The 26638-nt window shown below is 47.1% G+C and overlaps 1 protein-coding gene across 2 annotated transcripts in view; it reads left to right on the top strand.

Annotated features, from left to right (window-relative positions):
* Window positions 1-9147: 9147 nt before the first annotated feature.
* HK1 (hexokinase 1) overlaps window positions 9148-26638 on the top strand; it is a 105133-nt gene continuing 87642 nt past the window's right edge. The window contains exons 1-2 of one of the 2 annotated variants that reach the window (XM_014587968.2): window positions 9148-9242; window positions 16089-16136. In XM_014587968.2, coding sequence (XP_014443454.1) covers window positions 9216-9242; window positions 16089-16136 — 75 coding nt within the window. In that variant the 5' untranslated portion in view covers window positions 9148-9215. Of the gene's footprint in view, window positions 9243-16088; window positions 16137-23641; window positions 23796-26638 lie in introns of those variants that run through there. The other variant, XM_027772040.1, reaches the window with a different exon arrangement.

Below are 26638 nucleotides of genomic sequence, written 5' to 3'. Positions count from 1 at the left end.
AGATCGGCTGGGAGGTTATTGTGATGGCTGGGTGCCCTATGGCTTCCTAGGGCTGGACCATGTGGGAGCACATAGCTGGCATTTTTTGCTTGAGATTAGGAAGTCTTTTGCTTCCTATGTGAAGAGGCTTGAAGTCAATAGACTGTTGTGTTAGGATGAAGTCTTTTTTTCCCTTTTTTTTTTTTATAAAAATTAAAGAGATTTGGCTGGAGTTGTTACGAGGATGTGGGCAGATGATCTCTCTCTCTGGCGTTTGGTGCAAAGCCAGTTTAAGCGCATGTGGTAACATTTTTGCCCGGCCTCATCGGGAGTGTAGAGAAACTGACTCCAGTCTCGGAGAAGTGAGCTTTTATTGTGGTGTGACTCTCCAAAGACCAGAAGTGTCAGAGCCCCATTTCATAGTAAGTTACTTTTGAGATGTTGTTTTGGTGAGTGCTATGTCATCACTCAGGGCTGACGTCATGTCCAGATGGTGGTGTCCCTGGGAGCCTTCACAGCCTGGGGGTGCAGTGGTGGGTGGTGGGATGACCTGGCTGAGAGGCGACTGGCTCCTTGTGTTGTATTTCTTCCTGGATGTCAGTCTGGTCCTCTGAGGAATGGGTCAATTATCTCTCTGCCCATTTCCTTGCATCTTAAGCGTAAGATAGTGTGCATGTCCACGTTTAAAAGAGAATTTAAGCAGCTCTTTTGAACTCTGCCACATTGTGTTTTTGCTACGTTGGGTCTTTTGTTAGCATATTCTTTGAAGTGGAACTTGTTCAGTGTTGACTTCGGTTTCTGGATTTGGAGAAGAAATTGGGTAGTACCCAATGTCAGAGAGACTGAGAGGGTGGACTGGGATTGAAGGGGGATTTGCAGGATGCGCAGAATGATTCAGTGGACTGTGAATGTATGTAGAGTTGACTGTGATGAGGAACCTCAGAATGACACAAGAAACTTGTTCCTCTAGGAGAAAAGTAGGTCTCAGGTTATAAAGTAGTTAATACTCATGGAAAGTAATAACATGATTTGTGGTTCAAACATTTCTTCCTAACCAGCCAAGTCATGAATGTAGGACTTAAGAGAAACCACAGGGAAGGCCCAGCCACAGTGGCACAGGAGGTAGGGCTCTGCTGCATGATGCTGGAGCCACATGGGAGGCCTGGGTTGGATCCTGGGTCAACCTGAACACGGCAGCCATGCCTACCTGTATCCAGAATCCTGGCCGCCTGGGCAGGCTATGGCAGATCACAACATGGCAAGACCCTGTCAGGGGACCTCCCTCCCTAGCTCTGTTTCTCTTAAGAAATAAATTAAATTAAAAACAAAAAGAAGGAGAAAGAGAGAAAAAAGAAGCTATCTAAGAAAGGTGTTGGTGACCTAGGGAACATTGGAGGCTTGGGTCACTATTAAGAATCAGGTCCTTGTGACCTTTTACTTAACATTCTGTAGAATGTGGACCAATCTACAAAGCCAACATTAGCTAGCCCAGCTGGAGAGCATGTGCACCTGCAGTTTCTGTCCCCTTAACTCTCTCTTTAATAAGAGCATTTATAAGTCCAGGATCTTCTCTCATCCTTTGGCTGGTCAGTGACTGCATTTTCACTGATAAACGTGATTGTCATCCTGGGTAGTCATGAGGCAGGGCGAGAGAGTTTACCTACAAGAATCCAGACAACTAAAAAATTTTTTAAAAAATTTTTTAAAAATTTATTTTAATTTGACTAGAGAGTGACAGAGCAAGAGAGAGAAGAGGAAAGTGAGAAAGCAAACTACAAGGTCCAAGACTTGAACCGAGGTTGGCCATGTGGGAGTCCAGTGACCTTAACCACCATACCACCTGCTGGTCCCTAAAAATAATAATTCTTAAAAAAAAAAAAAAAAGATTTCCTTCCTCCATAAGTGAATGAGTGTGAGAGAGAGAAAAAGACAAGCACCTCTAACAGGGTCCTTACATAAAAATCCACCCTCAGAACCCGCTAACCCCAGGCTCACAAGTGCCTGGTGTGTCCAAGGGGGTCTCTTGGACATGAATCTAGAAGCACGTGGGTCAGCCTTGCAGCGTGCTGTGCTACTGTGGCACCACTTCTAATTCCAGAAAAGGTTTCTGTGAAGACTGAGGTCCCTTCGTTTATATGTTGTGTTGGGTGGGTACTATGGTCTGAATGTTTGGGTCACCACCCCCAAAGTTCACGCATGGTGTTAGAAGGTGAGCCTTGGAAGGTGCTTGGGTCATGAGGGCAGAGCTCACATGACATGGCTTTCATGCCCTTGAGAGCTTGTCTGCTCCTTCCACCAGGTGAGAGCACAACCAGAAGGCACTGTCTATGAGAAACAAAACCTCTCCAGACACTAGATCTGCTGGTGACTTGATCTTGGGCTTCCTAACATCCAGAGTTGTGAGAAGTGCATTTTTATTGTTTGTAAGGTATCTAGTCTATGGTAATTTGTTGTAGTAGGCTTAAGAGATCTAAGGCAGTGGGATATGATAGTCTAGGTTCTTTCCAGTTCTCAATATGCTTTTACCTCCTGGAGTCTCATTCCCTGAGCAATTCATCTCTGGATTGCTAAAATCTTTCTATTTTAGCTCTTACCTTGACCCCACCAGCTTGTCCTATTTCTCTCTATAGCTGTAGACCTCTAGCAGACCTTCTCTCAGAATATCATTTACAAATTCCTCTTTAATGCTAAGAACATGAGCAAGTAAGAATGAACCAGGATCAATTTGACTTTTAATGGGTGAATCCACTTGACCATGGACATCTACACTGTGGCTCTCAAATGTTAAGCATGTCACAGAATATCTAGGAGTGCTGCTTAAAATAGATTGTTGGTTTCGTCCAACTAGTTTTCAAATCAACAGGTTGGGACAGGGCCCAAGAATGTGCACGTCTAACAACTTCCTAGGCCGTGCCATTGCCACCGTCTAGGGATCATTCTTTGAGAACCACTGCTCTAGAGGAGAGAGACCAAGCAAGCTCACTGCCAGTTAAGTCCAAAATCTGGAGGGGGCCAGATTAGTAAGTGCCAGGGCATGTCATCCTTGTCCTTGTCCTCTTTTTTTTTTTTATTAAGGCTTACCTGGTCCCTATCCCAGAGGCTTCCAAAGAAAATTCTAACCAAGACCACTATGTCCCAGATCCAAAGTTTCTTCCTTCTAGGAACCTAATAGTAGATTGTTCTCCTTCACGATAGCTGCCACAGTGTACAGTTCAGTTGTATTTTAGGTGATTTCTTATTTAATACCGCTCCCTTCTAGAGACTGTACTCTCCATGAGGGCAGGATGTAAGAATAGAGGAAAGGAGTAGATGGGGAGGGTGGGTCTTTCCCAGGATTGTGCACAAAAGGAGAGAAAGCATGGGCGGTTTTGTCTCCAAGGAATAAAGGAAGGGAAGGGAGGACAAAGAAAGGAGGTGACCTGGGATATTCACGAGAACTTTGGGCTTGCCCTGTCTACCCCAGCTCTGTCTGGTTTGTCTTCTCCATTTTGTCCACGGACCGGGGTGTTTCATTTCTCCACAGATTTTAAAAACTTGAGATGGTTGTGTTAGCTCTGAGCTACTTATTAGCTTAAGCCTCAACTACTACACCGTAAACTAAAGAGCCAGGGCCCACGGTGAGCTGAGGCCCAGGATGAAGTTCAAAACCCAGCTTTGCGACTACCCTTTCCACGAGTACGTCTTGTCTTCCCTAAGCTCCCACGTCCCCATGCATCAGATGGTTTTCACTTCCTAATGTTGAGAAGCTTCCAGGATTTAATACGCAGAAGTTCTTGGTGCAACGCATGGCACTCAGCAGGGCTTCGTGCACGTCAGCTGCCACGGACATCATCATTTCTGTCCTCCTTCCCAAGGTTTCTGTGAAGTCCCGGTGTGACAGTGAACTGCAGAACCATGGAGTGCTGTCTGAATGTCAAGGGCATCCACGTGCCCCAGCTCCTGCCCACGAAGTCCACAGTGACCTTCAAGGCCCGTGACCGTCCTTCCATAGGATGCCAGCGCAGACTACCCCTTCCAGTCCTTTGGTAACTGACTCTTGATTTTGTGACAAGTCATCTTTTGTCTCTCTCTGTCCTCAGGACTACAACTAACCAAGGAAAGAACTGTTACCCAGAGCATTGTTCCTGAGGAAGAAAGGAGCCCAAGCACCCACCCACACCTGCTTTGTGCCAAGAATCCACAGTTGGATTGCAAGGGCAGCATATGTTGTCCTTTTAGAAAAATGAGAGTGAACCCAAGTGAAGAGCCAGCAGAGGTGTCCCGAATCTTCCCAAGGCAAGTGGTGGGTGGCCTGGGCTGGGGCAGGCAACCAGGGAGTTCTTACTCCCCCCAAAAAAGTAAGACTTCTCTGGCCTTTTGTCTAAGTAGCGTCCTGTCCTTCTCCATGATGTAAGGCGAATGAAGGGATATCCAAGCCCCAGGATCTCAAAGCGCAGATCTTAGAGTCGAAACCCACTTATTTTACTAATGAGGCCCAGAGACGGGCGAACACTTTCCCAGAGTTACGCAGTAGTTTGTAACTGGACCAGACCTCACTACAGTCAAGTTTTTACTTTGAAGTGAGTGGGCTAATGTCATTTATCATCTTTTAAAGGCGAATGCTGTGTTGGTAGTTATCACAGCTTGATAAATTACAAAATGTCTCTCTCCCCTGAGTACACAGTTGCCCTTCTTTACTACCCCCGGTTTCTGAACTGACACTATGCTCTTGAGGGACCACATAGCACAGTGATTAAGAACGGGCATGGTAATTAAGGTGCTGGACTTTCACATGGTTGACTGTGGTTCAAGTCCTGGACCCAGTGGCTTGAAACTCATGCCTGGCACGTGTGCATGCATGCCCAAAATCCCAAGAGGAGAATGGAGGAGAAGGGACTGTGGTGTGGCCATTTCCCCCTACCTCCCCGGGGGTGATTCCTCACTCTCTCTTTCTCTCTCTCTCTCTCTGGTGAGTTCATGTGCCCTATAGCAAAAATTTCAATTAAAAAAAAAAATCAGGAGCTGGAACCAGGCTGATCTCAAATCTCAGCTTTGCTATCTATTATCTGTGTGACCTTGGGATGTTACTTGCCCTATTTGAGCCTCAGTTTCCTCATCTGTGAAACGAATTGCTTAAAGGCAGTCTGAGAAATCCGTTGTATAGGGGGTGCGTCCTTTCTGAAAAGGAGGCTAGGATAAGTAAGACAAAGGGAGCATCACTGGAACCAGCCCTGTAGCTAGTGGTTAAGGGAGCCAGATCACACGTGGCCGGTTGAGTGGTTCGAATTCTAGCCCTGGCAGCTTAAAAAACATGCCAGATGCATGGCCACGCATACTCCAAATCCTGATAGGACAGAAAAATGGAGAAGGAATTGTAGTGTGACCACGCCCAGGGAGGGGGCTTTCTCTCTCTCTTTCTCTGCTCATGCCCTCTGGCAATAAAAAGAAAAGAAGGAGGGACCAGCAGTTAGCGTAATGGCTATGTCGCTGGACTTCCTTGTAGTCGACCGCGGTTCGCATCCCGGACCTGGTGGCTTAAAACTCTCACACCTGGCGCGTGTGTGTGCGTGCTCAAGATCCCGAGAGGAGAATGGAGGAAAAGGGATTGCGGCGTGGCCATCCCCTCTGGGAGGTGATTTCTTGCTTTCTCTCTCTCTCTGTCTCGCTGTCTGTCTGTGCCTCTCCCGAATTGACAACACCCCAAAAAAAAAAAAAAAAAAAAAAAAGGAGCCAAAGAAAGTGTAACTGGAAAGGAACGAGGAATCCGGCCATTAGCAACGAGTAAATTAATTGTTTGTTATTAAAATGCTGAAATATCAGGATCCTTAAATTTAGGCAAATGACATGAGAAGTATGGGGCCAGCAAGTGGCATAGAGGTTAAAGGCACTGGATTCCCACATGGCTGACTGGGGTTTGAGTCTCAGACCTGGCAGTTTGCTTTCTCCCTTTCCCTTTCTCTCTCTCTCTGGTCAAATTAAAAAATAATAACAAATGTAATTAAATAAATAAATTATTCTTTTTTTTTAAAAAAGTGAAGTATCTAGACCAGCAGTTGGTGTAATGGCTATGTCACTGGTCAACTGCGGTTCGAGTCCTGGACCAGGTGGCTTAAACTCACTCTGGGCACATGTGCGTGCATGCTCAAGATCCCAAGAGAATGGAGGAGAAGGGATTGTGGCATGGCCATCCCCCCTGGGGGGTGATTTCTTGCTTTCTGTCTCTCTATCTTTCTGGTGAGAGCACACAACCTATAGCAAAAACCTCTCCAAAAAAAAGGAAAAAAAGAGTGAAGTATCCAACTTGAAACCATGCTATGATGGTCCCGTGTGAGCACTTGGGGGAAGGACAGCACTGGGTTTACACTGATGCTTTAGTTACTGAGGAAGGGGGTGCACCCAGGCTAGGGAGTGGTGGTGACGTGCCAGCTGCCAGAATGGAGTGGGTGTGTGTGCGCGATGGAACCACTGGGTATATGCTGGCCAGTCCCGCGTGGTGGGCCAGTGGAAATGTCATTGATTTCTACACGATCTCTAGACCAAGCAGTCTGTTGGCAAAAAGCAACGCTGCTTTGAATGTCCTCCAGACTGAATGTCTTGGGCGAGCCCCAAAGTTTCCTTCCTTCCCCCTGCTCTGGTCTCCTGGGTGACAGCAGTAAGCCGTGAAAGAGGAAAGCAGATGGCAGCACAGTCTTTTCTGGGCTTTGAGGAAATAAACACCAATGGAAAGGTGCAACCCTGATTCTCTGTAAGGTGCTCCGATGGCCCGAGCAGTGTTATCAGGGAGGAAGGTGAGAGGCATGAGGAATTTGTGGAATTTGTAAGCCTGCTAACATAATTAGGAGAATGTCTTTTTATGTCTTGTTCATATTTCTCTTCGGACTATGCCAGCCAGTGGATTTCATTAGCACAGGCTGATAGACCCTAGAGCGCTTTTCAGGGGTCCACAGAGGAAGCCAATAGAGAAATCGGAACAAACTTAAAGTTTCCACCCTTAGCCAGGGTCTTTGAACCTCCTTGGCCACACACCTCGTCAGTACGCTACCTTTGCAGACATCGTCCTACATGCGTGTCTTAATTATGTTGAAATTATATGCATTTACAATTCCTTTCACTTGAACTGGTCAGAATAGGCAAATCCACAGACACAGTGAGTCAGTGGTTGCTAGGGCCTGGTGTAGACCAGAAGAGGAGTGACTGCTGGTGGGTTCTGGAATCAGAGAGTGGTGATGGTTGCCCAACCTTGTGGCTGCACTGAAACCTGCTGCCTTATGTGCTTTAAAGGGTGAAGCTTCCAGTATGTGAGTTTTTCTCAATTTTTTAAAAAAATTATATACATTTGGGGCTGGCAGGTGGTGTGAGGGTTAAGGCGCTGGACTTCCATGTGGCTGACCATAGTTCAAGTCCCAGATCTGGCAGCTTGCCTTCGCACTCTCTCTCTGTCTCTCTTTGGTCAAATTGAATAATAATACTAATAAATTGTTCTAAAAATTTAAGAAAACATTATATACATTTAGTAATACACTAAAATAATGTGTACATTATGTAGAATGGCCTTAAAAACTATAGGGCGAGATTTTCAAAGTCGCAAATAAAAGTTCTAAAGTCTTCCCTCACCACAATAAATTGTGCTCACAATAAATTATGCTCTTCCCAAGGAACTTTCTTTTTTTTTTTTGAGAGGTTTTTGCTATAGGGCATGTGCGTTCCTCAGACAGACAGAGACAGAGACAGAAAGCAGGAAATCACCCCCCAGGGGGGATGGCCACACCGCAATCCCTTCTCCTCCATTCTCCTCTCGGGATCTTGGGCACACACGTACTCGTGCCTGGCGTGAGTTTAAGCCACCGGGTCCAGGATGCGAACCGCGGTTGACTACGTGGGAGTCCAGCGACATAGGCATTACGCTAACTGCTGGTCCCTTCCCAAGGAACTTTAACTGCTTTAAACCTCCTCCAAATACGCTGTACCTACAATTAGACTCTTAATAAAAGCCTTTTTTCCTTTCACAATTATTTCCAATTTCTGTAAGATTACTAATCAGGCAGCAATCATAATAGTATAAGCGTACTTACTAGCTCTATTTTATAGACAGAGAAACTGAGGTTCAGGCAAATTAAGTAACTTTTCACAAGTCAAAGCTATTAAGTGGCTAAGTAGGGCTTCAAACCAAGCTGCCTGGCCAGCTGCAGTACTGTAGCCATCACTCAAATGCTCTTTGACATTAAAGCCATGCAGAAATGTCCCAGGGTCACTGGTCAAGGTCATGTTTGTAATCCTGGCTCATGGAGTCTAGGGATGGATTGCAATGTAAGGACCCTACTGGGGAGGGGTCAAACTCAACCCCCATCTCCTTCTCTCAGGAAAGAAATAATTAAGTAAACTTTTTTTTTTTTTTTTTAAAGCAAACCCAGGGCCATGCTAGAATTTCTTATTCTCCATTCTCCTCTTGGGATTTTGGTCACACACACATGTGCCTGGCATGATTCTCAAGCCAGTGGGTCTGGGACTTGAATCACAGAGTCAGCCAGGTGGGATTCAACGCCTAAATCACAAAGCCACCTGCTGCCCAGAAGTAAACATTTTTTATTTTTATTTTATTTATATTTTAAAAATTTTATTCATTGTCATTATTTTATTTTATGTTTTTTTTTTAAGTTGACCTGAGAGAGAGAAGGAAAGTAAGAAAGCAGGTTACCAGGTCCGGAACTCGAACTGTGGTCAGCCATGTGGGAGTCCAGCCATTCTAACTGCCACATCACCTGCCAGCCTCCAACATTTTTAATTTTTAAACCACTTGACTTTCTTTTTTCATGATGACTATGCGTTGTTATTATAATTAGAAAAATAGTTAAGTTTTACTGGGAGATAATCCCTACCCTGCTTAAATTAGAAACGTACAGAAAAGAAGACAGTGATGAAGAGAACACTTTTGAAATTTTTGGCTTTTGAAGTTATCTTGGCTAATTTCCATTTCTATTGGCTTTCCTTCTCAAAGTATGACTCTTTCTTCAGACTTATTCATAAACAGAGGAGGTTGTTCTAGCATAATCTCCTGCCAGAAACCTTGTGACATATTTCCTGGGTTTTCCCTCAGGGTCAGGATGTGTAGTGTCCAACTGGTGAAGACAGGAACAAGGCCACCAAGACCCTGACTCAACCTTCTTTGAACTCTGTGTTTCTCTAGGCGCTCAAGACCCTGCTGCTGGGAGTAGACAAGAACAAGAAAAGCCTTGAGCACCGCGAGCACCCCTCCCGCCATGGGACAGGACTGCCAGCGAGCATGTGTGAGCTCACCCTCAGTTTTTTTCTGGCTTCTCAGAAGGTCACATATACCGTGGCCTGCTCAGCCCGGTCAGCTATGCTGGAGTCCAGCAGAGGGAAGGAAAACCCAGACCAAGAGCAGAGCAGGAGCGTGTCCTGGGGCAAGGCCGGAGCCCCTCAGACTGGATCTCTAACTCTGGGTGCAGGCCAAGTCTCCCCTGTGCCATGTAGGTCCTTACCAGGAACGGCCCTAATAATCACCTTCACCCCTACCCTGCTAATTGCATCCTGGCCAGTTACGCTGAGAAGGCATGAGTGTGTTGTTGGTAGGACTTGCCTTTCTTTCTTTCTTTTTTTTTTCTCAGAGGTTTTTGCTATAGGGCATGTGCACTCGCTGGGAAGACAGAGAGAGACAGAGAGACAGAAAGTGAGAAATCACCTTCTGGGTGAATGACCACACCACAATCCCTTCTCCTCAAATCTCCTCTTGGAATCTTGGGCACGTGTGCACATGCGCCCAGTGTGAAAGCCACCGGGTCCTGGACTCAAACTATGGTTGGCCATGTGGGGGATTCCAGTGATATAACCATTACACCATCTGTGGGTCTCAAAAAGAAGGCCCCCTGGCTGAATTTCATGTTGCCAGGTAAGAGCAGAAGCCCATTCATGTGTCCTAGAGAGAGCTTTGCTTCTCCCCCACATGTCGAAACAAACCCTGGAAATGATCACAGGGCAGATTGTTTTTCTGAGCAGCTGGCTCATTTTGAATGAACATAGACTGCAGATGGGCCCTTCCAGAGCAAAGACCACAGTTGTTCCCTTTCATGGCTTGGGAAACTGAGGCACAGCAAGGTTCAAGACCAATGACAAACAGGGCTGGCACTTTTGCACTTATGGCATGCCCTGGGGACCAGAACTCTCTCTGTAGTGGCCTGGCCTGTTTACTCTGTGAATACTCCTCCTGGTCAGCCCTCCGGTGACCAATTAGCTGCTGGATTAGCATCACAGAGCTGCTTTAGACTGAAGGCAAGAGGCTCAGCATGCCCAGCCCAGAGCCAGCGACTTGCCCTGGTCCTCCAGGAGTGGTTTTCAAAGCCCCCTTCATCCTCTTTGAGAAGAGGCTTTGCCAAGTCCAGGCCAAACACATCCTTCCTGCCTCAAGGAGCTTGGGAGAATTGAATTCCGTCTTGTTTCTAGCAGCCAAGCAGCAGCTCTCTGTCGTTCTTCTTTGCAGAACCCGACGTGCCTGCTTGGTTTACAGTGGGGAGAGCAGGCCGCTGAATACATAAATCAGGCCCCTCCTGGCCATGGGCACCCCGCACCTCTTCCTTTTCTCCTCTTTTATCTTTCAACAAGGTCAAAAGGCAAAAAAAAAGGCAAAACAAAAACAAAAACACATTGCCTGCTCTGGGACAGGAAGAACACTTCTAAACCAGGAGGTTTGCTTAGGATGTCACTGCCACCTCTCACGGTCTCCACCATTCCTTTCCTGTGCCCTGCCTGGCTTTGCCAGCTCCAGGCAGAATGCCACTGAGAGCATAAAGTAGGCCAGACCAGCCTTGGAGAGGTGGCACAAAGCAGCCAGTGTCACAGACGCCATGTGGCAGTCAGCAGGGCTGGGCACTGGCTCCCAGAGTTCAGTGTCAGTCTATGGGGCTGGGATTGGTCCTCTGTGGCACGTAGAGTCCAGAGAAAGGAACACAGCTCTGGGTCTTAGACCCACGTGGGAACCCAAGAGTTGGGAACTGGTTTGCCCCCTCTAGGGAAAGGTGCAGGTCTCACTGCCCTGTCCTGATCAGTGGATGATCTTTCCTATGACTGTTGCCATTGACCAAGCAATTACTCTGTGCCCACCACTTCACTTTGCATGGCCTCCTTCAGTGTTCACAGAGGCCCACTGAAGTAGGAATCATTCCAGTTCACAGGAGGGCGACTAGGCTTGGAAAGCTTAAATTACTTGCTCAAGTTTGGACAGCTGGCCAGTGGCAGATTCTGGACATAAACTCAGCTCTCTCTGACTCAAGACAGAGCTCTTACTACCTCCACAGAAAACTCAGCTGAAAGTGAGGGATGCTGTTTCAACCACATTTTCCTAGGGACGGATACATTTTGAGTTGTCCCAAGTTTAGTAATGTACTCTCAATGTTGAATTCCCACTCTTAGGCTAAGGCAGGGCCCCAAATTGTGTGGTCTGTGCAATTTCTTTCCCTTATGCTCCCAGACAGTATTTTATACTATTGCCATACTCTTTTTTTTTATTTTAAAGAATTATTTTATTAAACTTTAATTAATTAATTAATTAATTTTAATTCGACCAGAGAGAGAAAGAGAGAGAGAGGGAAAGTGAGAAAACAAGCTGTCAGGCCTGGAACTCAAACCATGGTTGGCCATGTGGGAGTCTAGCACTCTTAACCACCATGCCACCTACCAGCCCCACCAAAGTCTTTTTAATATTTTTTTCTTCAAAGAATTATTTTATTTAACTTTATTTAATATTATTATTTTCCAGTTTGATTAGAGAGAGGCAGAGAGAGATAGGGAAAGTGAGAAAGCAAGCCACCAGGTCTGGGACTTGAACTGCAGTCGATCATGTGGGTGTCCAGCGTCTTTAACCACCATGTCACCTGCTGGCCCCATAATCCTTTATCTTTTTAAAAAAATTTTCCTTTTGTTTATAGTAATTATGAATCACATCAGGAAAATCCAATTTGATCTACACAGGATCTTCAAAAAGATCATGGAAAATACATCTTATGAAAAAACTACACACGGATTTCAAAATGTTTTGCACCAAAAAAGTGCATGGTTTTATTTTTGATGAACTTTTGAAGTCCCCTTGTGTTCATACCAAGATAGAAATGAAATCCTAGTTCGTTTGGTTAGTTCTTTCTGTAAAATCATTCATTCCAATCACGACTGTTATCACATACTACCAGATTTCTGATAGTATCACAGAACCCACGTGGCAATCTGATCATCTGATTCTGCATTCTCCACTTAAATAGGAATCAATTGTGGACTGGCCTGTGGCCTGGTGGCTAAGGCAGCTGTGTCCCATATGACCGACCGCAGTTTAAACACCAGCCCTGATGGCTTAAAAAACACACCAGGCTGGGACCAGCAGATGGTGTTAATGGTTGTGTCACTGGATTCCCACATGGCTGACTGTGGTTTGAGTTCTGGAACGGGGGCTTGAAACTCATGCCAGGCACGTGTGCGTGCATGCCGAAAATCCCGAGAGGAGAATGGAGGAGAAGGGATTGTGGCCATCCTCTCTGGGGGGTGATTTTTCTCTTTCTGTCTCTCTGGTGGGCACCTGTGGCCTATAGCAAAAAAAACAAAAACAAAAACAAACCCAAAAACAACTCTTTAAGAAACACACACATGTACATGCATACCCTGAATTCTGACAGGGTGAAGAAATAGAGGAGAAGAGATTGTGGCATGACCATGCCCCACTGGGGGTGTGTGTGCTTTCTCCTTCTCCCTCTCTCTTTGGTGAGCACACATATCCTCTAGCAAAAATTTAAAAAGAAGAAGAAGAAATTACAATTCTTAGATAGGCTCTAAGTACCTGCAAGGCTTCATTGGCACCCTTTCAGCAAGAAGTGTGACCCATGGAAGGATTGGTGTAAGCCTAGATGATTTGGGCATTGGGTGTGTGGAAAACTTGCTTAGAAGCTTCTGGTCACTTGGGCTGTCAGTGTGATGCCTTGTTTTTTAGCTTCTCTATCTTGCCTAAGATTTCTGTGGAGCTTCTTTGATTTGGGACTTACCCAGAGAAGGTGTTTTTCAGCTCACAAAAAGCAAAGATTTATTGGTGACTTACTTTATGTGAGGCAGAACCCGAAGTCTGAAAAGATCGTTTCTGCTCTCCAGGGAGATACATCCCTGGGTCACCCCCGATTCTTACGGGGACCAGCTGTGCAACCTCCCAGGAACCTCAGTCTCCTTCCCGATAGAGGCTGCTCTGTGCCCTGTCACCCCAGGTTCCTTCCCTTCTCACTCACCAACTGCCATCGATGCTGTGCTTTCTGGGTCCATGCCCTTTGACAGGAGGCACTTGACAGGTTGTTACCACATGTGGATAAGGGGTCGAGAAGGGCCTCGGTTTTATTGGTTCTGTTTTCCCCTTCCTGATTTCTCTTTTCGTTGAAGCTGCAGAGACAACTGCAGAGTGAATGGAGATTGACCATCACAGTCCAAGTTAAGAGCAGAGTCCTTTGGAGTCCCTGGTGGGACCAATGTACTTAGGTTTGGGCTGTCTATTCTGGCCTAGGGCCCCAGAAGGTCTGTCTCCAGCAGCCCAGGGATTTGTTGGAACCAGGACCCACTGCATCCCATGCTGGTGCAGGGTGGGAAGGTGGGAGCAGGCTCTAATTTGTCTGACTGGCCTTCCCTTCACTGGACAAAACTTATTTGGTCATTTTGGGTTCCAAAGCAGGTAGGCTGGCCACGCAAAGGTCTCTAAACTCTCATGTCTGGAGGTGTGACTTGAGCCCACCACTGAGCAATTTTATGCCACTCCCCAAGCCCTCCCTGGCAACCTCTGCTGTTGGGGTGCTTATCAACTCTATGCTTTTTAGGTCATTCTTTCCTGTGCCCAGTGGCAGGTGACAGCTCAGTTTCCAGCTCCAGCCAGCTTCACCCATATGTCCTTTAGGCAGGAGGACTGGTACTCACCTGTCTTGAAGTTCCAGCCTCAGTTTACCTCCAATAGTGCATTTCCCTTTTTTTCATGAAGTATTCCAGCCATCAGAAAGCCAAACATCTAAATAGGCCAGCTTGCCTGATTTGAATTTGGGGATATTGGCGGAGGAAGGAAGGTAATTCCAAGACATTTATGCCCTATCTTTTCTGCTTCCTACTTGAAATCTCCCTCTGTATCAGCTGGCTTTTGCTGGGTAAGAAATCGCCTCACCACTTAGTAGCTTACAACTAGAATCCTTCCTTGACTCACCGTCCTGTGACTTGGCAGTTGAGACTGAGCTCAGCTGGGACAACTCTTCTCTGTCCCCCCTGCTGTCAGCGGGGCTCCCTCGGGTGTTGCAGTCAGTGTAGGTCTGTGGCTTCTCTTACTTGTTTGGTGGTTGCCTGGCTATGGGAAGGAGTGAGGACCGTACCTGGGCCATGTGTCACCTTCCAGCAGACTACCTGGGGCTCATTTGCATGGTGGGCGTTGCCAGATCCCAAGAGTAGCAAGACCTGGCAACCCCCAAGGCATAAGCATGTTTCTCTTTCTTTTTTAGTTTTTGCTGTAAGGTACATGTGCTTGCCAGACACACAGGGAGAGAGGGAAAGTGAGAAATCACTCCACAGGGGGAATGGCCATGCCATAACCCTTTCTCCTCAGGATTTGCGGTACACATACACACACATACCTTGTGTGCTTTTCAGGCCACTGGGCCTGGGGCTTGAGCTGCACAGCCAGCCATGTGCGAGCAAGCCGCCTTAACTACCAGGCCTCTGGCTTGCCCAGCACAAGATTTTTCCCGCGGGTGTTGCAGTCAGTGTAGGTCTGTGGCTTCTCTTACTTGTTTGGTGGTTGCCTGGCTATGGGAAGGAGTGAGGACCGTACCTGGGCCATGTGTCACCTTCCAGCAGACTACCTGGGGCTCATTTGCATGGTGGGCGTTGCCAGATCCCAAGAGTAGCAAGACCTGGCAACCCCCAAGGCATAAGCATGTTTCTCTTTCTTTTTTAGTTTTTGCTGTAAGGTACATGTGCTTGCCAGACACACAGGGAGAGAGGGAAAGTGAGAAATCACTCCACAGGGGGAATGGCCATGCCATAACCCTTTCTCCTCAGGATTTGCGGTACACATACACACACATACCTTGTGTGCTTTTCAGGCCACTGGGCCTGGGGCTTGAGCTGCACAGCCAGCCATGTGCGAGCAAGCCGCCTTAACTACCAGGCCTCTGGCTTGCCCAGCACAAGCCTTTTTCAAGCCTCTGCTTGCATCACGTTGCTGTTGTCCTATTGGCCAGAGCAAGTGCAAGGCCAATTCCGGAGCTGCGGTGGGAGGAGACTGTAGAAGCATGGGTACAGGGAGAAAGACTGTGGCTGTTTTTGCAAACAATTTACTACATTCTTCCTATCCCTTCAGCTATTGTCATGAAAAAAAAAAAATTACATAGGCTCTTCTCTGGATTGGCAGCAGCTTTCCAAATTTGTGAGGCAAGAGAATTCTGAAAGGGCGGGATGCTAGCTCATCCCTTCCCAGCCCCCACTGAGAGCTGGTCGTTGTGTGGTGGCCATGTCCCCTCTATGCTGGGAAGCACTGCATCCTGCAATCTTGGGGACCTGTTGGGCTCGTTGCTCTGCAGGGAGCAGACCTCCTGTGTTCCTGTGGCGCTGCTCCAGACCTGCTGTTTTCCCTAGTGGACTGTGGGCTCCCTGAGGGCTCAGCCACTGTTGGTTTTCATTTTTGAATCTCCAGCTCCTACCACAATGCCCAGCACATGTACAAACACAAGAAGTGTTTATGCGACTCAGTTCGTGCGTCGACACTTCTGAGCACTGCTGTGCTTTGTCCAGAAAATTGTTCATTGTGCTACAATATGCTTAGACATTTCAAGTGAATTCTACTACTTTCGGTTTCTGAATATGATTAATTAGTTATGAGCATCAACGTGTTAAAAGTGCAAGTCACTAAGATGCCTTTGTATTTTATAAGATACAAAGATGGGCTCCACAGCAGTCATGGTGGTTAGGGCAATGGACTCCCACATGACTGACTGTGGTTCAAGTCCCAGTCTCTATGGTCAAATTAAAAATAAATAATGATGATAATAAATAAAATTAAATAAATAATTCTTTTAAAAAATACAAAGATAACACCTTATCTTGTCTTGTCTTTCTTTAAGACTGTAACAGAAGAAAGGGGAATACAGCCCCCGCTTACTGAAAGTAAGGTAAGAACCCTAAATGTTCTTTTTATTTCCTTTTGTAGCCATTTCTGTAAAAGACAGTGTTTGGCAATTCCTTTTAAGAATGGTTTTAAGCCAGGGCCGGCAGGTGGCATGGTGGTTAAAGATGCAGACTCTCACATGGCTGGCTGTAGTTTGAGTTCTGGACATGGCAGCTTGTTTTCTCATTTTCTCTCTCTCTGTTTCTCCGTCTTTGGTCAAATAAAACAACAACAATAATAATAATAAATAAAGTTAAATAAAATAGTTCTTTAAAAAAAAAAAAAAGATTTTAAGCCAGCTAGGCAGATGTGCCTTGGATTCCCTGGGTAAGGAGCAGCATTGACCTTTGACCTCTTCCCAATGGGCTCTGCCCACCTCCTCAGGGAAGGTGCCTTCTGAGGGGTTTTCATTACCCTCCCTCTTCTTAGCTCTCTCTTGGAAGTAAAATGCAAAGTGTCAGGCTTCCCGACTGTGGGAGACACAGGGGTCATTGTGCAGGGTCGGGCAAGCCAGAGTCTTGGCTCTGGATCTCAGGATCTCCGTCCTCTCTGTATCTCACCGTGGATAAGTTTAGATCTTTCCACAAAGCACTTCTGGCTGAGAAGTGAAGCCCAACTGGCAAAAACAAACAAACAAAAGTTAGGACATTGAGTGACGCGCGCCTTAAGAGGTAGATGAGAGGGTGGGCAACACAGTCTTAGGAGATAGGGAAGGATGGATAGCACACGCACACAGGTATATGTGTATTCTTTTTCACTTTGCCAGAGAGTGTGTGAGAGAGACAGGGCGAGCGAGTGAGCACTCTGCATGGAGCGTGGTCATGCTGCAATCTCCTCTTCTCCATTTCTCCACCGTGTCAGGATTTGGGGCACACACACACGTGTATCTGGCATGTTTTTCAAACCACCAGATACAGGATACAAATTGTGTGGTCAGCTATGTGGGATATGGCTCCTTTAGCCACCAGGGCATGGGGCTGTCCCATGGTAAGTGTATATTTAAACCTAGAAACAGCCAAGGGGGCCAGCGGTGGTGTGGTGTCTAAGGGCCTTATACGAGTTTCCTCGGACTGCCGTACAAATGACCACAAACGCACTTAGACATCAGAAATGTATTGTCTCACAGCTCTGGGGGTCAGAATCCCAGATCACGGTACCAGCAGGGCCACACACAGCAGGAAGGCTCTTCTGTCACTCCAGGCACTCCTTGGCTTGTGGTAGCAGAATGTTAATCTCGGCTTCTGTCTTTCCTTGGTCTCTCTCTCTCTCTCTTTTTTTTCTCGCTATATTCTCTCCTGCCTCTTATCAGGACATTTGTCATTAGATTTAAGGCCCACCCTGGTCATACCGGGTGGTTTTACCATGAGACCCTTCACTACATATGTAAAGAACCCTTTTCCAGTGAGGTCACAGCCACAGGTTCTGGGGTTAGGATATGGCTGCATCTTTTTGAGGGTATAAGTGAGCCAACTCTGAATCTAACAGAAGAAATGGAGAGGTTGGACTTGAAAGAGTTTGTAGGTTTGATTTGTTTCATTTGTTCTTGAGATGCATTTATAGGTAGAATTAATGAGGTTTCGTCACAGATGAGCTGCATGGCCTATGGGAGCTTAAGGATAATGTCCACGTTTTCAGCTTGGGTGACAGACAGGGAGATAGTTCTGCCCAGAATACTCTTTCTCCAGCCACTAGCACGGCATAATTCATTTTATTCTGTTTTTGTTCAAATGTCCCATCCTTGAAGAGGATATTCTGTCCATCCTGTCTGAAATGGCACTCCTACCCTTTACTTGTTCAACCTGTGTATCAGAATTAGATTTGACTGGCAGGAACCCAATAATGACAAATGGGTAAGAATATCGAAATTTTCCTTTTCACTTAAGTTTTAGAAATCCAGAAGTAGCCCTCGTAGTTAGGCATAAAGCACCTTGGTGACGGGGAAGCAGGCTCCTTCTATTTTATTTTTCTGCTTTGTTCTATATGACTGTCATCCCCAATATTATCTCATAGTCCAAGATGGTTGAGGGGTCTCCAACCAGTCTGTCTGTCCTTTGTTGTCCACGGGGTGGGGGTGGGGGTGGGGGGGGTAAAGCCAATTTCCCGAGGACACCAGAATCTGTGGGTGCTCAGATCCCTTGTTTCAAAGGGTATGGTTTTGCAGATAACTATGCACATCCTCCCGTATACTTTAAATCATCTCTAGGTTGTTTATAACCCTAACACAATGTAAGCACTGTAAATACTCATACTGTGTTGTTTAGGGAATCAGGACAAGAAAAGTCTATTCATGTTCAGTATAGAGACAATGAATTTTTAAAAAACTATTTTCAATCTGTGGCATTGAATCCGTGAATGTGGAACAGGAGAGATAGAGAGCTGAATGGGTTTTAGCCAGCTGGAAGGAGGAGGAAGAATGACAAAGAGTTAGAACTGTACTATTGGTGTGTCTTTTTTCTTTGTTTTGTTTTTAGAGAGAAATTTTTGCCATAGGGTATGTACACTTGTCGGGAAGACAGAGGCAGAGAGAAAGGAAGTGAGAAATCACCCCTTGGGGATAGTCACACCACAATCCCTCCTCCTCCATTCTTCTCTTGGGACTTGGGTATGCACACACATGCCTGGTGTGAGTTCCAGGCCACTGGGTCCAGGACTGGAACTGTGGCTGGCCATGTGTGGGAGTTCAGCACCTTAACCACTAAGCCATCTGCTGGTCCCAATTGCTGAATGTACTTAAGGGAAGCTCCTGGAAGCTACTTTGAGACACTCTGATTTTCATATCTTTGGCCAGAAGTTGGTCACATCTGGCTGCAGGGGAGACTAGTCTTTTCCCTGAATTCAGCTAAAATTAAAAAAAAAAAAAAAAAAAAGGAGCACGTATTAGTTTATTAGACCAAGGGGAGATGACTATTGTGGGATTTAGCTGTGTCAGCTACGCCCTGCTTTACTTTTCTTCCTAGTGCCTGACGAATGTATATTTAATTAGTGATTTGTGCGCCATCTATCTTTCCCCGCCAGAATGTGGGCAGGGACTCTTTTACCCACCACCACATTTCTACTGACTAGATAAGCACAGCGTAGATTAGGTGTTACACAAATATTTGTTGAGTGAATAAATGACAAGGCAGGGAATTGAGTAGCAAGAGTAAGTTTGAAGAAGAAAATGACTGTGACATGAGTCATACTGAGTTTCAGATGCCTGTGGGACATATAGGAGTTGATTGAACTCATAGGCTTGGAAATATGGGTCAGGAGCTTGGCAGAGAGATGGGAGCCGAAGCTCTTGATAAGAGCAATTCTTTGGGAAAGATTCATTGGGATGAACCTTTGAAAGACAGTGTGGAATCAACTGAAGCTAGATGCCTCCATTTCCACCCCACTGGGAGGGACCCTTGCTTCCATACCCTGCGCACAGTCCTCTGGTCATGCAGGCCTGCCCCCCTGCTTGGTATGAGGTGGTGCTTCACAAGGGGACTCTGCAGAGCCAGGACCCACTGTTGTGCTCTGCAAACCTAACCAAGCTCTATAAATCTAACCAAGCCATGACTCCATCTCTGGGTCAGAGGCTCACAGGGCTGATCCTTGGGCCCACCAATGACTAGAATTCTCTGGGCCAGAATGAAATAAGAGAAATAAGGACAATATGGCAAAATACTTTACCTGTTGGAATGGCAAGGTGGTCTACAGTCAGATTGCCTAGAAGCCCACCTCAGCTTTTCTACTGGGTGGTCATATGACCTTGGAGAAGTCACTTAACCTCTCTATCACTCAGATTTCTCATACAAAAAATTGGGATGTTACTAGTATCTACCTTGCTGGAATATTCTGAGAGCGGAACAAGTTAATACAAACAAAGACTTTAGAACAATACCTGGCATAGGGGACCAGCAGGTGGTGTGGTGGTTAAGGCGCTAGACACTCCCACATGGCCGACCACAGTTCAAATCCCGGACCTGGTGGCTTGCTTTCCAACTTTCTCTCTCTCTGTCTCTCTCTGGTCAAATTAAAATAAAGGAATGAATAAATAAAATTAAATAAATAATTCTTTAAAAAAATAAATAAAAAAAAGAACAATACCTGGCATATAGTAAGTTCTACCCGAGTATTAGCTATTATTATTCTAACACCAAATATGTGTAGTTTAAAAAGTGATGGCTATTTTATTTTTTAAATAATTATTTATTTTATTTATCTATTATTATTCTTCAATTTTACCAGAGAGAGCACGAGAGAGTGAGAAAGTAAGCCACTAGGTCCAGGACTTGAACCACAGTCAGCAGTGTGGGAGTCCAGTGCCTTAACCAATCTGCCACCTGCTGGCCCCAAGTGATGGTTATTTTTAATTCTCTGGTTTAAAAAAAATCTTTTCTTTAGGAAATTATGGTGATAGGAATTAGAAATTATAACTTAAAAAAATCCTTTCTTAGTAAAATGAGAAATCAGTACCTATTTTTTATTGTATTTTAATGTGCTGGTCAAGGCCTAGTTCTGCCTCAGTGTTGATATGAACTTTCTGTGTGAGCATTTTCCAGTATAATTCTATTTTAATACATTTTTTCTTTATCCATGATTAAGTGCATGCAAATGCATGTGAGAATGAGAGAGAGAGAGAGAAAACCTTCCATAGGGTTTTATTCCCTTCCTCTGGTCCTCCAGCCCACTGGACCTGGGGCACTCGTGTGTGCCCAGCTTGTTTCAGGTTGACTAGGTGTGTGCCTGACGTGCTTCAGGCTGACTGGGCTGGGTATTGGAGCTGTGGTCACCACGTAGGATCTGATTTTTCTTGAGTAATGGGTCACTCATGGGCCACAGAACTGGCCTTTGATGCTAATGCTGAGGGCAGTGTTGTGGACCTTTGCTGGGCCTGTGAAGGTGCTTGTGTGTGGCGCTGGGGAGAACTATACCAGGAACTGGAGTAACCAGGAGGGTGAGTTGAGATTGCTCTAGTCCAACAAGATACGGGGTTCCTTTGAGGAAGGAGCAAGCCTGTGATAAGGGGCAGGTCCGAAGCTCAGGAAGGCCTCAGCATTCTGGTTAATTCTTCTTCCTCTGGATGACGCCACAGTTCTTTATGCCTGAGAGACTTGTCAGAGTCTGAGGCAATGGAATGCAGGTGGAATGTTGAGAAAGTGACAGAGTGGGACTAGCTTTTGCTGGACTCCCCTGAAGGACTGTCATCCCCAAGGGAAGTAGAAGTCATTGGGACAGAAGGTGAGAAAGGTGATTTTGAGGGTCAGGCCTCGACTGGGCCACAATGAACAGGTTAGGGCTGAGCAAAGGACAAGGTGGCGCCTCTTTATGATCCCCGAGAGGGCTAGTGCTTAGGTGAAGTGTACATTCTTGTACCTGGGTACAAGATTCTGGTGCAAAATTTAAATCTGGCACCCTAGGCCTCTCTTCTTGCATCCTACTCAGAGTCCTGATACCTGAAGCCTTTTACCTGTAAAATCTAACGGTTGTAATCCAAAAACTCAGCTGACTTACAGGAGTTCGCTAGCAGTGGAAATTAGTAAAGCAGGTGAGCTGGGTGGGGCTGGGACTGGCTGGAGAACACCTGCCTTGTCTGAAGGGGGCAGTAGTTGCTCAGTCCTAGCAATGGCTGCTGGGTGATCAGTGAGTCTTGGGCATCCTGGCCTATAGATGCCAGAAACCTGGATTTAAAGTGAAATCTAATTTTTAAGTGCTGGGCCATATTTATAAAAGATGGGGTGGCCCAAATAAAATGTCACAGGTCATGATTTTCACCCGGTGGTTGCTTATTTATTGGTCTTGGGATAATGTTGTGTAGAGAGTAGGACTTTGAGCAAATGGAAGAGTTGAAAGGAGACAAAGTATGATTTACAACCTCAGTGGCCCCAGGGACTGGGTGACTGGTGCCTGCTCACCAGTCCTCCTACGCAGGAAGCAGAATTGTCCCCAAAGCTGATGGGGATGTTACAAGGAATTCTTGCCCATTGTGTTCCGGATCCACGGAGCCCTGATGACTCTGGTGCAATGACCTTTGGCATCACCCAACGGAGACCCTGAAAAAATCACAGGTCTAAGAAAGTCTTCCCAATGCACCCATAGAAAGTTAGGGTTTAAGGGGCCGGCAGGTGGTGTGGTGGTTAAAGTGCTGGACTCCCACATGGTCGACCGTGGTTCAAGTCCTGTACCTGGTGGCTTGCCTTTTCTCTTTCCTTCTCTCTCTCTGGTCAAATTGAATAATAATAATAAACACATAAAATAATTAAAAAAAAAAAAGAAAAAGAAAGGGTTTAAATCAGTGGTTTTCACTCCTGGCAGCACCTGGGGGACTTTGTGGAAAAGTAATGTTTGAACTGCACCCTGGGACATCAGAACTGTGGCTCTGTAGGTGACTCTTACTTCGCAGCCAGGTGGAAAAGCACTGACCTCACTAATAGAAACACCGCGGCAGGACCCATTCCTGGCGCACGCTTTCAGGATGTGCTGTGCGGGACAGCGCCCAGTGCTAGGATTCGAAGGTACTGCCATGGGTTCGACACCAACCTTTGTTTCTCTTTTTTTTCTCCACTCTGTCTTTGAGATCTGAAATAAACTCTCTAACCTCCATGCCTTCACTGACTGATTAAGTGAAGGTAATGATATTTGCCCTCCTAACCCGGCTGGGTTGTTATCAGGAGAAATGAGGCGATGAATAAGAAATTGCTCTGTAAAATGTCAATGTTATGCAAACATTGCTGGCCCATATGTGCTCCAGGTGCTGGGTACAACTGTGACCTGCTGGAGGTCATTTAGACAGTACCATTCCCACTGCAGTGGGGTGATGGGGATTCATACAGACTTTTGAACTTAGAATGCAGCCTGCATTGTCTTTTTTTAAAAAAATTATTTTTTAAAATGTTATCTATCATTATTATTATTTTTATATTTGCTATAGGACATGTCTGCTCACGAGACAGAGAGAGAGAAAAAAAGTCAGAAACAAGCTGCCAGGTCTGGGACTTGAACTGTGATCACCCATGTGGGAGTCTAGAACTTTTAACCACTATGCTACCTGCTGGGTCCCTCAGCCTGCATCATCTTACAGGCTGGTGTGTTTTGTCGGGTGGAAGCCTGGCACTATCTGATCCTCCACCCCATCTTGTACAGAGGAACCATAATAGGGGAGTTCAGGGAAAGGGGAAGGTCTGGAGGGTAAGAGAATTGGAGTCCCTGTGGGTTAAAGTCTTCCTTAGGGTCCATGGAGAAATTAAGGATGCTCAGCTGGGGTCCAAGAGCTTTGTAATAGCAAAAAGGGGCAGAGTAATAAAGACATGCATGAGGTGATCACTGATATGGCAGAGAAGGGACACAGCAGGGCAGCATGGCTCAGGCCTCAGAAGCTGTCTGATTGGGGTAGATAAGACCAGGCCCCCAGAAGACAGCCACCCATATCAGGCAGGCGGTCATGACTCAGTGTTACTTATCTGAGGCCCAGGCTGTAGGCGGTGGTGGGATAGGATGGACAGAACATTGGCTGAGCATCAGAACTGGGTCTGAGTCCCAGGTCCGAACTTTGCCACAACCTGACGCTGGGCAAGATGGCCCACTTGCTGCATCCCAGGTTCTTCATCTGTAAAGAAGAGTCTTGGTCTCAACCTAGATGGCCTGTGAGCATGGCCCAAGTTTACCCTGCAGAGGTGCTGAGGCCTGGGAAACCAGGGTGAGTAGCTGTGGTCTCGGAAGCCGTCAGGGAAAAGTGGGTGAGCTGGGCCTTAGATGAGAGGGGACGATGCTATGTCGGAAGGTGAGTGGAGCAGGCAGGGCAAGCAAGGACATGGAGCAGGGGCATAAATGGAAAGGACTTGGTGCGGCTGTGGACAGTGGGGAATGCTTGGCTGTAACTAAGATAAAGAAAGAGGTAGTGGGAGAGACTGGAGTCGGATTACAGAAGGCCTCAGCAACCAGCAGAGAGGTTTAAATTGGTTCCTGCAGGAGGACGGGGCCACGAGGGATTTGGGGCAGGGTCAAGATGTGATTAGGCTGCTTTTTAGTAGGATTAATGTGGCCTGGAGCTCAGAATGACTTGGATGGCGGGAAGCCAGGGACCAGGGAGGACAGCTAGAAGACTCTTGTAATATTTCTGGCACGAGAAGATGACGACTGGGCTTTGGCAGGCTGTAGTGGGTCAGGCCTAGAGATATTTCTCGGGAAATATCAGCAGGCCTTGGGGACGGGATGCATTCAAGAGGTGGGGAGGAGTGAGTCACCTTGAGAAGCAGCTCCTCTCTCAAAGACCAAAGAAGAGAAAGCAGGGGCAGCCTGCCTGCTTGCATTTTAAACAACAGCCCAGTGTGGCCTGGCTATTCCAAGCATTAGCTTCTCCAGCTCAGATAAGAGTTGTAAGGTGCCAGCTGGAGACTGGGTTAGGGTCATGCTTTGGATTCCTACCTTGGCCTCATCCAACCCACTGAGCGCCAGGCCCTGAGCAACGTTTGTAAGTTGGAGCAGTTGGAAAAGCCCAGTCCTTCGTCTTCAAGGAGTTTCAAGCCTTATGAGCTTGGCTCAAATCAAATAGCATTTTTTTTTTTGAGAGATTTTTGCTATAGGGCGTGTGTGCTTTCCAGCCAGACAGAGAGAGACAGAGAGACAGAAAGTGAGAAATCACCCCCCCAGGGGGGATGGCCACACTGCAATCCCTTCTCCTCCATTCTTCTCTTGGGATCTTGGGCACACACGCACACGTGCCCGGCGTGAGTTTTAAGTCACCGGGTCTGGGATGAGAACCGCGGTCAACTACATGGAAGTCCAGCGACATAGCCATTTCGCTAACTGCTGGTCCCAAATCAAATAGCATTTTGAGAACACCTGTCTTGTTTTCAATTGGTCAGTGCTGCTTTCTGACCAAGCAGGTAGTGTGTTTGATGGGTACCAGGAATTCTCTGTCTCTGGTTTATATTTATTATCCAAAGGTAGATCTGTGTTCTATAGGGCTCAAAGCTTGGAGTGGGGGTGTCTTTGGAAAGTGATTCAAACACAAAACTGCTAGGTCCTTTCAGGGCCTGGGGATGGGCAAAGGGGAAGGGATACAAGTGAGAGGCCCTGAAGCTTTGACCCCATCAGTTTCCCAGTCAATCCTGTGATCACTTACCACTTATGAAGTGTGTATTATAGGCAGGTATTTTATTCATAGTGTTTCAGCAACCAAGGCACGGGGGTGGGGTGAGGTGGGGTGGGCATTAGTGGCTGTGTCTTGTGGATGAGGAAACAGGTTCAGAGAGGTGCCTGGAAATACCTCTCAGCACAGGCAATAAGGCAGGGGGTCGGGACTGCGCTCTGGAAAGAGGGCTCTGGCCTCAAGTGCCACATCTAAGCTCTTCTTTTTCAGTTAGAGAAGGCTGCTGTCAGACCCCTGGGGGTTACTGGACCTAAGCTATTTCTTCCTTCAATAGACTGCATTTCTGCTAGGTCTGGTCAGTGGCCAGGGTCTTCCAGGATCCCGAGCTGGAGTAGAAGTGTGAGTGGTTCCATACTGGCTATCTCAGGGCACCCAGTGGTGCTGCCTTGGTTCCCAGGACGGTGGCCTATTGAGGCAGAGGGAGCTACAAACACCTGAGAGGCTGGTAAATTGTAGGGGGTGGCACTGGCTTTGAAGACGCACAGGCCCAGTCTCTAGTCCTGGATCTACAACTTCCTGGCTCTGTAATAGTAGTAAGACTGAGCCCTCACTCCACTTCCTCACTTGTTGAATCAGAAGAGTAACCCGTTCTTTGAGCTCATTACATACCATCTGGTAAGGCACTAAAGCTCCTGGTGGCGCCCAGCACACAGGAGCAATTAATCTAAGGATCCTAGCCTTAGTAGCCAGCATAAACAGTTCTTTCCGCATCTCCCCTTTCCACCCATTAAGCTGTAGTTTTCTAGGGCTCTCTCGCAGCCTACCTCCTCTGGGAAGTGAAACAGACAGCATGGAGGAGACTGCCCTGAACTGTCTTCCAGATCCCAGAGGGCGTGGATGCCCAAGTGCAAGAGGAGGCCGGGAGGATAGGGACAGGCCCCGGCCTGTGGCCCAAGTCCCGCCCAGCGGGCAATCGCCCTCCGAGAGAGCCGCAGGAACCTGTGACTCGGGGCGGGCGCTGTGGATCGTAGCTCTGGGTTTAGCCATACAAATCCGCCAGCCGGAGATTAGGCCAGGCGGGCCGGTGTAGGGTGATGCACTGCCGGTGAGTTCCCAAGTGGGGCGCCGCGCTCCGCCCCCGGACCCGCGAGAACTGGCAGCCTGGGGTACCCCAGGGCAAGGACTACAGAGCCTCGGGACTCCAGCTTCCGCTCGCTTTCCACGCCCACTTCTGAAAGCCCCCTCCCAAGAGTTCCCCACCCGCGAGACTCCTAGGGCCGAGTCTTAATTTCGGAGGAACGGCGGTGCCTCCGCCCCGTAGGCTCCAGGGTCCAGCTGCAAGCACTCTGAGGCCTCTCGTCCGGGCTGAGCCGGGCGGTGCCTCCGGCGGGCTGCCCGCGCTTCCCTGCCTGCACCGGCACGGCGCCGCCACGCGTGGCGGTGGGCGC

The sequence above is a fragment of the Tupaia chinensis genome, unplaced genomic scaffold (assembly GCF_000334495.1).
Source record: "Tupaia chinensis unplaced genomic scaffold, TupChi_1.0 Scaffold000250_1, whole genome shotgun sequence".
Taxonomy (NCBI): Eukaryota; Metazoa; Chordata; class Mammalia; order Scandentia; family Tupaiidae; genus Tupaia; species Tupaia belangeri.
This window is presented reverse-complemented; position numbering and strand designations above follow the sequence as displayed.